Source organism: Danio aesculapii, chromosome 20 (assembly GCF_903798145.1).
Source record: "Danio aesculapii chromosome 20, fDanAes4.1, whole genome shotgun sequence".
NCBI classification, from domain to species: Eukaryota; Metazoa; Chordata; class Actinopteri; order Cypriniformes; family Danionidae; genus Danio; species Danio aesculapii.
This window is the reverse complement of record NC_079454.1, coordinates 27,690,792-27,705,128: the sequence shown is the minus strand read 5'-3', so window position 1 is coordinate 27,705,128 and position 14,337 is coordinate 27,690,792. Positions and strand designations below refer to the sequence as shown.

The 14,337-nt window shown below is 36.1% G+C and overlaps 1 protein-coding gene across 2 annotated transcripts in view; it reads left to right on the top strand.

The window, feature by feature from the left end:
* Window positions 1-14,337, top strand: part of gmds (GDP-mannose 4,6-dehydratase) — a 115,957-nt gene that overhangs the window by 31,615 nt on the left and 70,005 nt on the right. For both annotated transcript variants that reach the window (XM_056445254.1, XM_056445253.1), the window contains 3 exons: window positions 4,174-4,366; window positions 5,807-5,911; window positions 13,521-13,648. In XM_056445254.1, coding sequence (XP_056301229.1) covers window positions 4,174-4,366; window positions 5,807-5,911; window positions 13,521-13,648 — 426 coding nt within the window. The remainder of the gene's footprint in view (window positions 1-4,173; window positions 4,367-5,806; window positions 5,912-13,520; window positions 13,649-14,337) is intronic.

The following is a 14,337-nucleotide window of genomic DNA, read 5'->3' as shown; positions in this document are numbered from 1 at the left end:
ATACATGTGTAATGACAAAAAAGTCTAATCTAATCTAATCTAATCTAATCTAATCTAATCTAATCATTTCACCTATATTTTGACTTTTGGTTTTCACCAAAGGTATTTGAACCATTAATGTAGAGACTTAAGTGCGTTTAAGAAGCTGTATTTGTTTACAATTATAAATTTAAATTGATTAGGATATTATTACGAAATGTGTCATTGTTGACACATCATTTTCTTCTGTATTAAAACTGCAGGGAAACTTAAAGGGGCTTAAGATAAAAAATGTAAAAGCTCAATGAAAGTCATAAAAGTGAATATGCTCAAAAAGTGAATGAGACACAAAAAAAATTACTTATACAGCACAATTTTCACTTTGGAGATTGTATAAAATGTGGTCTATACAACAAATGCTCTGCCATTTCCACTAATTTTATTAGTTAGTAAATGAACAAAGGTTGCAATTTTGATGCTATTGCATGAATGATGACTACTTGTATACAATTTAATTAAGTCTGAGGTTAATTTTTATATTATAGTTCCTTTACTTAAATTTAATGCATGACAAATAATAAATGATATACATTCATTCACTTTTTTCCTTCGGTTTGAGTCCCTTTATTCATCAGGAGTTGCCACAGCGTAATGAGCCACCAACTTATCCAGCTTATGTTTTACATAGCAGATGCCCTTCCATTCCTTCTCATTTACACACACAAACACACACACACACACACACACACACACACATACATTACGAACAATTTAGTTTATTCAATTCACCAACACTGCATGTCTTTGGACTGTGGGGGAAACTGGAGCACCCGGAGGAAACCCACGCAAACACAGGGAGAACATGCAAACTCCACACAGAAATGCCAACTGACCCAGCTGGGATTCAAACCAGCAACTTTCTTGCTGTGAGGCAACAGTGCTAACCACTGAGCCATCATGTCACCATGATAAATGACAATGGAACGATATTTTACATATTTGACTTGGTTTTCACAACATTTAAAACATGAAACACTTGAATTTAATACACTTTATAATTATATAAAACACTTTGTTTTATTTGAAATAAAATGTTTTGATATTGATACACTGGCCTTTTTTTTCAAAAACAAATATATTTTAAAAAGCTTAATAAAAGTATCATAGAAATACATATACTCAAAGTTTTTGTGGAGACATGAAGAAATTGCTTTCATGCAACAATTTTTACTTCGGATAACACATAAAACGTGGCAAATCCCTGTCATTTCCATGTCTTAGTCTGTAAATGCATGCAGAGAGCAATTTGGACGCTCTCTAGCATGAATGCAATGGCTACTGCTACTAGCAAAGAGCAAATTACGGTATCGCTGTTCATCTAATAGTGCTATTTTGGCATATTCATGACATTTGAAATCTGCGTCCTGGCTGTTTGTTTGGAGAAAACAATGCCTTAGAAATGAAAACTTGCTTGCGGCATGGCAAGATGCCGTGAAAGCTCTCTGCACAATCTGAAGACATAAATCTCCTTGTACCTGACAGAAACGTGTCTCTCGCAGTTCTAACTGGTATGATTGAATGTTTTGGCTCACATTTAAGAGCATGTTTGCACAGTCCAAAAAACTTAAAACTAATTATCCCAGCAACGGCAGTGATCGCTATTGGAAGACTTCCAAGCAACACAGCAACAGAGCTGATCCACTGCCGCATTATAAGGATTATTTTGAAAGTGATGCAAATTTGCGTTGCGAAGACACTTAAATATCATTTCAATCTCACGATAATCATCTGTCAGTGGCTTTTGTTTTCTCGCCGAGGTGTGGTTATTGATGTGCACTCCGGTATTTTGGGACTAATTCAGATCATGCCTGTTGCAGAGTGTTCGTCTCGATAGAAAAAAAAAAAACGTGTAGGTGCAATTCTGAGAAGTGTCAAATTTGAGGAACAGGTTAGATTAGTTGGTCTCTCTCTCTCTCTTTTTCTCCTGCTCAGTCCCTGTCTGTTTGTCTTTCTTTCTCTCCATATCTTTAACATCTCAGTTTCAGTCAGGGATTCCCCGACTCGCTCGTGTTTGGGAGTTTGAGTGTGTCTGAACTCGTTAAATTAGAGCAGAAAGCGTCTCGCTCAAAAAAACAGTAATTCAGTCGCATGATGTAGCACCCTGAACTATTTGTAATAATAGAGGCATAGTTAATCTAAAAGTTAACACAAATTAACCCTCAGCCGTGTTGTGTGGCTTTCTTTTGTTGTACGTAAGAGGAGACATGAAGTGAAATGTAAGGTAAACAGTGAAAAGGGGATGTCAAGTTTTTTTTCTGAAAGTAAATAATGATTATCATACCTTTTTACCATTATTATTTAGTTTAACTTTAGTTTATACATCAAAATATAATTTTTTGCGTTTACAAACAAGATATTTTATAGGATAGGATAAAAATATCAAATATTTAAGTCCAAATTGCTGAGACTTATTTTAGTATGTTGATGTACTTCCAATAGGGTATATGCTGAAGGACTTTTAATTTTCTTTAATCTAGTTAAAGCGCTTCCGTTGAACTGTATACCATTATAAAATTACCACGTTTAAAAATCAATAATCTTCACTGCCTGATTGATATATACAATATAAAGTGGGTCTGCGAATGTACAAGAAGCACTGCATTAAATTCCATTTTTCCACGCCATGTCTTTACAATATGAAAATTTATTTTATTCCATTATTTTCAATGGAGTTTTTGTCCTAGCCTTCTGATCCTGATGACGCGTACCTATAAATGGCTTTTCATCTCGTTTTACACTTGAACAACTAATTGAGTGCTTAAATCGATTGAACTGATTATATTTTAATTACATTAACAACATTGTTGCTGTAAAAGGAACCGTATAAAATATTTATATTTAGACAAGTCACATTAACCGGTTACCTGAAGTTTAAGTGCAAAAAACACAAGCTGTGCCCCCATTAAAACAGAATACTCAGTAGGGGTGGAGCTTTCTTTTTTGCGCATCATTTCCTCATAGTAAACTATCGGTAAGAAGGGCGGTGCTAAAAATATTGACGTCGAACTGGTGTCAACACAGGGACCACCACTCAAAACACGGAAGCAACTGGTCAAACTTTGATTGAAGAAATATAAATGAAACAAATATAAATGGTAAATTTAGATTTTATACGGATTTTCAACACAGAATTCGTATTCTTTGCGCGTCTGTCAAACCACCTGATTTTACCCATTTGTCAAGGGGTTTTTAAACATTTAAAATAAAATCTAGTGAAGTATGATCACTTCTCCTTTTATAAATTTCAATACAAAAAAATAAATATTAATTAATATTAATAATATATAAAATAAAGATTGAACATGTTACATCTTATTTTGGCTATTTTTGAAACATTAAAGTATACACTTGCTTTTAATACTTTTTCTATGTACATAAAATTTGCTTTTGTAAATTACATTTAATTGGACTAAATCATTTAATTTGATTTGGACACACTATTTCTACTCTCATTTGACAGTTTTCACCTTGTTCATGTGATAACCGTGAATTGGATTAAAAAAAGTTTCAAAAGCACATTAAAAGTGTCATAGATAGTTAATATGCTCTAAATTATGCTTCCATGTGATAGATTAGTATCAAGAACAGGCTGAAATTATTATCACGTTTTCTCCTGAAATCAGTGTTTGTTCTCTTTCTACTTTCATGAGGGAAGTAATTGTCTGATTTGTGTACAGATTGTTCCTTGGCATCAAGACTTTTCAGTAAACGCTTTGAGATTCAAATTTTCAGTTTAAGTTCAGTTTTGCTTTTATTATTTATTTTAAAAGACTGTAAAATTAAAGCGTAAAACTCACTGAAAGCAGGTTTTCATAGACAGCATTTCATTGTTTGACCTGGTTTACATGAGCAAAACCTTTGATGTTCTTGTGTCTGATGTTCTTTGTGTTTTCCCCTCACTGCAAAGCTTGCAGTTCTATGCAAATAAAGTCACTTGATATCAACCGTCAAAGACAAGAATCCTTCTCTCCACTGAGACAGTTTTATTACCAGACAGTTTTCATATTCCCTTAAATTAGATTTATGTTTATCCCGGCAGCTGCATTGCTTATGTTACCGGGTTAAGTCATTACACTTGTATACTTGTGTACTTGAGCGTTTAAGTCTTATGCGTAAATGCTTTGTGTTTGTTAGATCTCCTTTGACCTGGCCGAGTACACAGCAGATGTGGACGGTGTTGGAACCCTTCGGCTGCTGGATGCAGTGAAGACCTGCGGTTTAACTGACACCGTCCGCTTCTACCAGGCCTCCACCAGCGAGCTCTATGGGAAAGTACAGGAAATTCCCCAGAAAGAAACCACGCCATTTTACCCGCGATCGCCTTATGGTCAGCACACACCTAAACATCAATTCAAACACTTACAGATTACATTTTTATGCTTTATTTTTATGTTTAAATAAGACTAAATTTCTTTTGTGCACTCACTGAAATATCATTCAGTTTAAAAATATATTATTGCAACCACAAAATGTTAATTATTCTTAATCGTTATACTTTGTCACCATCCAACCAATTGGTTTTACCCATTTGAAAGAAAGAAGTTGATTAACCATTGAAATATGGGACTATTTTGAAATTGAGATTTATTCATCACATACAAGATAAATAAATAAGCTTCCGTTGATGTATACTTTGTTATGATAGGACAATATTTGGCCAAGATACTTTTTGTTTGGTAAATCTGAAATCTGAGGGTTCGAGAAAATTGTCTTCAATGTTGTCCAAATAAATTTCTCAGCAATGCATAGTAATTCATATTATATCAATCAAAAATTAAGTTTTGACAAAATTTCTTAATGGCATGGAAGATGATTTTGTTATTCTAATAATTGTAATAATTTTTAATCATTTTAAAAAGAAAAATCTGTCATTTTGCCCCATGAAACGTGTTTTTTGGCCATTTCCAAAAATATACCCACACAGCTGATGACTGGTTTTGTGGTCCAGAGTCACATATAATCAAATTTGGGACTGTATGTTCATATTAATGTATATAGCATACAGATCAAAATAAATATATTGTTTCATTTGTATATTAATATATTGGTTAAATTAACAATGCAACATTTTCCATCATTTTATTTTCATACCATTTTTATTTAAAAAAATGTGAAGCAGACGCATTACTTGCATTTACTATGCATACTATGTACAGTGTTCAACATATATGTGTACACCCCTTACAAATATCTCATTTAGATGAATATTTTCTTTAGGAAGCTTTACAATATTACATTTGTGGTTATACATTAGATTAGTCAGTACTGAAGCCAAATCTGGAGCTAATCTAACAAAATAACTTACAATAATGGTTCAAAAACTAGTAACTCAAATTTATATGTTAGGGAAAATTATTAAATAACATTTTCAAAAATAGCAAAAATCAAGATAAGCAAAATATATATACAATTTGGTTAAAATGTTGTAGTTTGTCATTTTTGTAGTCTTTTTAATTGCAATTCATGAACTTAATTGTATTATCTTTCAATTTCTAAGATGTTCTGTGACTAAAATATTATTTTAATAAATATATCCGTTTAATAATTCTGTCTTTCAAATGCACCAATATATATTACCTATATTCACTGAGAAATGGATAAAAATATTCATTTTCAAAATGGGGTGTACTTATTTATGCTGAACACTGTATATGAAATCAGTTTAGGTGTTAAATTTGTGTTTGACACCAATATCGTGTCTTTTATTAAATGTTTTTAAAGCGGTATTTCAACTGTCCTTCTCTTTGTTTTGTTTTTGTTCTTGCAGGTGCTGCCAAGCTCTATGCATACTGGATAGTCATAAACTTCAGGGAAGCCTATAACCTCTTTGCTGTGAATGGGATCTTGTTCAATCATGAGAGTCCTAGAAGAGGTCAGACACACACCACACACACACACACACACACACACACACGATTCATAGTCTGGTGCAGAGATATTGCAGTTACTTTCACTTGGGGGCACTTTCTGGTAAAAGTAGGGCTGATTGGGTTTCATTTGGTTTTGAAAAATGTGCAGTAACCAACAGCCACTGCTACGTGTCAGACCTTATGTTTTCAGCACCTCATTCATCAAAACAGTCTTAAGTGCTGGTCAATCTTAACAAGTCAACCTATTTTTTATGCTCATGCCTAAATGAGAGTAATGAAGTTTGAGAATGTCACCCATCACGTAAATACCTTATAATTCATAAATGCTTTTTAATATGCGATACATCATAACTGTATGGTTACATTCTTCTGTTGTACCCAAAGCAACGTATTCTGAAGCGTTTGAATTTTGTACATGAACCAAATAATGGCAAATTTATCAGTTGGTCCAGTGTTAAATTGTCTATTTTAGGTGTCAAGCTGTCAAAGTTTGCTCAAATAACAGAAAAATTGCTACCAGATGGAAAAGTGTTAAGCGCAATAAGTTGTGAAAAATAACTCAGTGTCAATGCTCACACTGACTGACACACTCCTGAAGATTGGCTCTGATAGCAAATCCAGTTCTCTTTTGCATATTATGGTGCAGTCAAATCATATCTGAGAGATTATAGCACGTATAGACCATTTCAATGTGGTCATGCCATTGGCCCATGAACATTTCCTGCTTATTATCAAACTATTTCATAACCATAACAAGAGGCAATTCAATCATAACTTAATGTTAAAACAGCTATCACAACATTATTTATCAATATGTGGATCTTTTTGGATTCTCGGAAGCTATATAAATTAAAAATGTAAATGAGGAAATACGTTGGGACTGTTGTTTTTGTTTACATCCCTCAAAATGGTCTATATGGCTATCTTGCTCTGACAGAAGTTAGTCTAACACACCTTTCATTGGGTGTGTGACTTCCCAGGTGTCTTAACACCATTATTGCACTCAGATTCGACCGTAATTATGTCAATGCCTGTATTGAGATAAACACAGATTATTATGTCTTAAATGAATGTAAACAGTTGGGTGTGTGTCAGTATATTAGATCTGTGTGTTAGCTTATTTTATAAAAAAAAAAACACCAGGGAAATTCCCTCACAGCTTTGTGGTGTCACATAAAATAACTAAGAGCTTAATTTAATTTCTAATCCAGACATTTAATCCAGCTCACGTAGCCAGCAAATACAAGTTTTAATACATACAAAAACAATACAGCTGACTGTAGTAAAGGAAGTGACGTAAGAGTCCAGAGAGAATGCTGTGTGTGGCCAATACTCATTGTGATTGGTTTATGGGGGAGTATCATCATGACACAATATTTGGTAAAGGGTGCAGCCATGACATCTTCTCAACAACAAGAGTGTTGTTCAGTGCCCCCACCCTCAACCCCAGTGCACAGGAAGAGCGGTGATGTCATCCATTTACGGATTTTGAAGCTGGTGACACAAACATCAGCAACGCAAGTGTTTAAATGAAGGAGGGAGTGCAGGAGGTTGCAAGATAGCTAGATGGGGAGAGATGGATGGGATAGTGTGAAAAAAGCCAACTTCATTTCCTGTCCGATCGCAGTGGTAGCCTCCCGTCATTGGGTGGGTCGGTCAGCGATGATGAGTTAATCTGGTTTGGAATTCACTTTGGAATTTTGGCCGGTGTCCACTTTCACCAATAAACAAACCAACTCCGAAAGAGTTTACGAAAGATGAGGAGAGTAAAATAATCTGTTACAAATCCGTCTGGGACGTGTGTGTGTGTGCGTGCGCATGTGAAAGCAGTTGCACTTTGACACCTATTCAGACTTGAACGTCTAATAACAGCGGGTAGTTCCAGACGTGAGAAACTGTCGTGCAGTCAATCAGAAGACATCACAGGGCTCCTGCATTACACACTCATCCTTCGTCTTTTTGTTCACTCGCAGTCCCTCTCTTCTGTTGAAAGACGGGCGTTTTAAGAAGTTAAACCTCTCCAGGTGAGAAGAAGTGCACCTGTGTAAAGGTGTCGATGGACCTCTTAGCTCTGGCAGACACGAACACGCTGCTGGATGAGCTGGGAGATGTTTTGCTCTTTCATTCCTCGTCTGGCCTCCTCAACACACCTCTGTTTGTGTTGTTGTGTTGTCATGGCGACAAAGAAGGGAAGTGAATGAGATGCTCCTTTAATGTCTCAAATTAAACGTCACTCCTCACCTTGTATCTCTTCTCTTTCTCTCTTTCAGTTTCTCGCTCTCTGTCTCTCCCACACACACTCCCACATGCACTCCAAATCTAGAATAGTTGGATATTTGAGGCAAAACTTTTCCTTTCTTTCTTTTTTTTGCTTGACTGGTTGGGCTAATCTTCATAATTATGCTTTAGTAATGCTTTCATTTGCCTTCATTTACACATTTATGCGTGTTATATTGTACATTTTTTATAGTAAACAAAGAAATATTAAGACAAAAAAAACTATTTATTCTCCCTCAAGAGTTTCTTTATTCTGTTGAACAGTAAAGGGGCTCTATTTTAACAATCTAGGCTCAAAGTCTAAAGCACATGAGGCAGAAGCATTAAGGATCCACTTTTGTTATTTAAGGATGAATGAAGCATTTAAGGACGTGTATGAAGCATTTGAACCTGCATAGGCACATGATTAACGTGCTATGTGCTGGACTTTAGACCAGCTTCTACCTGGTCAATGGCACAGTCTATTTCAGTTTCTCAAAATAGCAACGTGCAAACAATGCCCCTTAACACACCTCCTATATAGACCGGCACACCCATGTGTCCACAAAGTGGTGCAAATGGATTTGCTATTTAAAAACGTGGCGCAAAACGTGAAAATTAGGGTTGCGCTGGTCTGAAAATAGCAACAAATCATGCAAAACACATCTTGCGCCTTATTGTGCCGGGTGTATGATAGGGCCCAAAAACATATTTTGAAGAAATCTATGGTAGGAAAAACAAATACTATGGAAGTCAGTGGTTATGTTTCCAGTTGACTTCAAAATAGCTTCTTTTCTGTTCAAAAGAAGAAAGAAACTCAAACAGGTTTGGAATAAGTAAAGGTAGGCCTGTCACAATAATCAATATATCGACTTATCGTTCAACACATGGACATGACCTCAATAACTTGGTGATGCAATATTTATCGCCCATACATAATAACCAATTCTAGCAAAATTTTAGCTCATTGCACAGCCTCTCTATCCCTATTGGAGGTATCAGTGTCAGTATGGTTAAAAAACAACACTATAGTAATTACTATGAATTACTATAGCAGGGGTGCCTTAACTTTTTCGGATGAAGGGCCAAAAACCAAATATCATTATAAACCTTGGGCAGAAAGTAAATTACTATATTACTTTAAAGTTGCCATGGGTAATTTCCTAATTTATTTTCTAATATTTAAAAATAAATAAAAAGCATTACTAATCGTATTAACTAATGCAACATAACTTTTAAAATCATAACTTATTGCAATAAAAACATAACAGTGGAGTTAAATGCTGAATCTGCCTTTGCTTTGATTTACTCACCAAAGTCTCTGCATTGCCCTCCATCCATATCCAGGTATGTACATTTTCAATTAAATCGATTAATTTATCAATTAAATCGATTAATTCGATTAATTTACAATATTTAATTGAAACATTTAATTTCAATGAGCTTTTAGCTAATTAAAGATTTGAAGAGACAACCTCTAAACAGTCCCCATCATCCTCCCTCTCTTTGCAGAGGGAATGGCTGGCCAAATCAAAGTTTACCATGGGCCAATATTTTCATGTAGGTGCCTGCCAACTGAAAATAGATCTGGAAGCAGATATCGCTGCCTTTCACAAAACGTTTTCATATTCTGATTCCAATGCCTGCGGTACAGGTGAATTGGGTATGCCAAATTGTCCGTAGTGAATAAGTGTGTATGGATGTTTCCCAGGGATGGGTTGCGGCTGGAAGGGCATCCGCTATATAAATCATATGCTGGATCAGTTGGCGGTTCATTCCGCTGTGGCGACCCCAGATTAATAAAGCCTAAAAGCCTCCTAATCTTCTTTCAGTTCAGCAATGGCTATACTATTATAGACATTGTTAGACTAGAACAATCCACTGCCTTAATTAACAGAGCAAAGATTTCACCAATTCTTCATTGGAACCAAATACATAATAATTTGATCTCCATTATTATAACTTAAGTGATTTAATATAAGGACATAGGAGAAACAATTAAGATGTCTTTTAATATATAGGTGACAACAAATTATTTTTTCTGTTTGATCAGTTTTACAGTAATTGCATTAGACAGTTTTTTCAGTTATGCACTTTCTTGACATTGTATATATAGTTTTTCCCTTTTATACTTAAATACTTACAGGTTTCTGTATGCTTAAATGTACATATTCATATATGTGTGTTTGTTTGTATATAATTACTAATTTTTTATTTTTCATATTGTTATCAACAATGCTATACACATTGAACCAAGTCAATGTTGAGGAATTCTGTTATTATCATTGTTAATAACCATGTTTACTAAAAACACAATAAAGTTTAAGTTAAAAAAAATTGGGCAAAGCTTGTATAGTACAGCAATACAGATCTGATCATGAAATTTGCATCACGAAAAGACAAATACATATTTAACTTAATTAATGTACATAATGACAAAGAAAGTCAAATATAGTATACTGACCCCACAGTGCTAGTGACAGTTCAATAAGCTTGTCCGAAACACTCCCAGTGGCTCCCTGGTCAACAGGCCATCTGTATTATTGAGCCCTTTAACTGTTTTTCTGGTTTGACGCTGCAACATTGCCAATTGTGAAAGAGAGCAGGGTGCTGGTGTGTGTTTTTGTCATTTGCTTAAATGAACGTGGCAATGTGAGGGTAGTGTGAGCGAGCTTCATATACATCTGCATGAATGTGTGTTCAGACGTGTGTCAAGAAACAGGAACAGGGCCTTGTACTGACAGTCGTTTCTTTTTTCACGTGCTGGAAATTTCTGAGTGTCAGTGACTGATAGACCAGACATCTTGACTGCACTTTATTTCCACCTGGTTTGGCAGGGTGGCTTTCCATCCATTAGAAATTTCGCCTAGATACTCGACCTTACCCTCGCTCATTACTCGTAAAATGTGCATTGACAGCGCCTGGGCACATTCTGCTGCCAACAAGCACACCTGCAGGTCTGCCGCCTGGTTTGAGGCTCCTGTCCGCATAATCACAGTCTAAACCAGCTCTAAACTGGGTAGTTTTAGACTTGATGAGAGCGAGCTGCGGTCGACTCCCTGCGACTCTGCTCCTCGTCACGGCTTCCCACCGCGTGCTAAGAGACGGCCTAATTACACTCCGACTGGAAACAGGAGCCGGTGCGCGGAAATGGCCTGTCCTGGACTTTTAAACACACATGCACGCAGACGCATAGCTAGCCCATTATTGCGGACTATGGTTTGGTCAATCGACTCCGATTTGCTTTTTTTCCCCCCGTCTTTTTTCAAAATGAGTGAACCGAAATCAGATCCTCAAGTCCCCCCCTGAGGTTTGTCTGTGACGACGGATTGACCCGGCTGTTTACAGTGTGGTATTTTAAACCGTTCTTCTCGTGCCAAGCTCACGCACCTGGTCGCTAGCTGCGTTTAGCACGGATTAGAAAGAGCCCTTTGTGATACCAGTAAGCCTGCACACGGGGGGCCCATGACGGACATCCTGCAAGTGGAAAGAGTGTGCCCACTTACAACTTTTTTACCTTTTCTTAAGTGACAGAACTCAGCGAAAAAAGATGACCTGTTGTAAGAAAGTTTGGGGTCAGCGCTATATCTTATATTAACATGCGCACACACTCCTGAAGTAGGTTTATGGCCTAACAAACTTAACATAGTTTTGATTGAAAATTCAGCTTGCTAGTAAAATATGATTGGCATTTATTGGTCAAGAAAACATTTCACAAAACTAGAATTTAATACTATAAATAGTAATTTTATTATTTACACTTGACAGATTTATACAAAGTGACTTGCATGGCATTCAAGATACCCATTTTCTTTATCAGTTCATGTATACCCTGGGACTTGAACCTATGATCTTGGCTCTGTTAAACCATCTAAGCCGCAGGAATGCCTGTAAATTCTTAAATCATTATCAATATTTATGCACTTCACAGATGCTTTTATTCAAAGCATCTTATACTGTTTAATCAGTTCATGCATTCCTTTTCAAATAAATATATATTTATACTTAGCAGTTGAGGGGTGACACAGTGGCACAGTGAGTAGCGATGTCACCTCACAGCAAGAAGGTTGCTGGTTCGAGCCCCAGCTGTGTCAGTTGGCATTTCTGTATGGAGTTTGCATGTTTTCCCCGTGTTCACGTGGGTTTCCTCCGGGTGCTGTGGTTTCCTCCACAGTCCAAAGACATGCGCTATAGACGAATTAAACATTTTTTTTTTTAATTGGCTGTAGTGTGTGTGTGAATGCAAGAGTGTTGTTTGTTTTTTACCAGTGCTGGGTTACAGTTGAAAGGGCATCCTCTACGTAATAACACATGCTGGATAAGCTGGCGGTTTATTCCGCTGTGGCGACCCCTGATGAATAAAACCAAAAAAATTAATGAATGAGCTGAGTTTTTTTTAATTCAAACTGACCACAGCTGTATTTAAATGACACAGTATTTTATCTTCATTGCAGGCCATGAGAATCGAACCCATAACCTTACCACTGATAGCACTATCCTCTGTTTCTTTTAGCTACGGGGATAGTTAAAATTATTTTGCCATACTTTTCCAATAAGTATGTTTGCATTTGTACGATGCTTTTATTCATGTTCTCGCAATCATTGCCTAGGAATCATGACCATCTTAAGTGAGCGAAAAGAGTTAAATATTATAGTCTAGAAATCTGAGAATATCAGTTTAACATGGTTCGTGAATGCGTATATTTCAGTCCTCCCAATTTCGCAGTTGACTTTTGTTTTGCAATTATAGGGCATGATCTTCCCGGCACTGCTGATTCTCCCTGGAAAGAGACGTCCAAAAAAACACACATGTGGGCTTCAGCCCAAGTCAAGAGCGTAATAGTCGTCGTTCACTTATACACTTATAGTAAGTGTGTTCCTGCTCTGACCTGGGCCTGATATTATAGGCGGTGGAGGTTTGCGTCAAGAACTCCCACCTCGGTCTGATTCAAGCTATAGCACAACCCAGCAGGACATGAGAGCGTCCAAGGTTTCCCACAGATGAAGCATGTGTGTGAGTGTGTGTGTCTGGCAGCTCAGTAGGACTTTGGACTGACTTACAGATTCTCCAGGGTGGTCCACTGACTAGACAAGAGTCTGATTTTATTCCCGTGTGTGAATGTTACTGCGTGTTTCTGCCTGTGTGTATGAGAGGGACAGAGTGACAGCCATGGCTCTCCATTCGCTTTGCCCTAATTGTCCAAATTTGCACTGACATTATAGACGGGGGTGTGGGATGAAAATAAATGATATGGACGGGTACAGGAAAAGGATTTCAAAAAAGAGAGAGAGTGACAAGACAGAATGAATGAATCATACTCATTTTCTCATATCTGTGTCTGCATGTTTTTTCAGGTTCAAATTTTGTAACTAGGAAGATCAGTCGCTCCGTGGCGAAGATCCACCTCGGGCAGTTGGAGTGCTTCAGTCTGGGCAATTTGGACTCCATGCGAGACTGGGGTCATGCCAAAGATTATGTGGAGGTACGCACATGCACACACCACACACACAATCCCCCTATCTATTGTTCTGAAGATGCACTTATTTGACAACATTTTCAGTTCTCTTTTTAGTTACATTTACCTTTTTACCTGTAATAAATAAATAACGTGTGTGTCAAGGATTTATCAAGGTTTTTTTTCTAGGGTACATTTTTGTATTTAATTGTGTATTATTTAATTTTTATTATAATGATTTACATAAATACATTTTACTGCAATGTATGAAAATATATTTATCATTATTATTATTATTATTATTATTATTATTATTATTATTATTATTATTATTATTATTATTATTATTATTATTATTATTATTGTTAACCATTTAAAGTCTGATTAATCCTGAATTTATATTGAAATATGCATAAATAAAAAGATACATAGATAAATAAAACAAACACACCCACAAAAAATAGATGCATACACACAGACGCAGTGCACATGCTTTGATTTGGTTGCATTAGTGCACAAAACATTATTCAGTGTATGAGATAATGTTTTGATTTTATGACTTGGCCTGATTTAAACCCTATATTTTAGATAAGAGTTATGTCACGGTTTATTGCATTAGGGTTGCTGGATTGCATAATTAGTTTCTTGTTCTTGATATTTGTTTTGTCATTACTATTGATGCAATGTGCATTCCTGTTTAATGGTCTGTCTGCCTT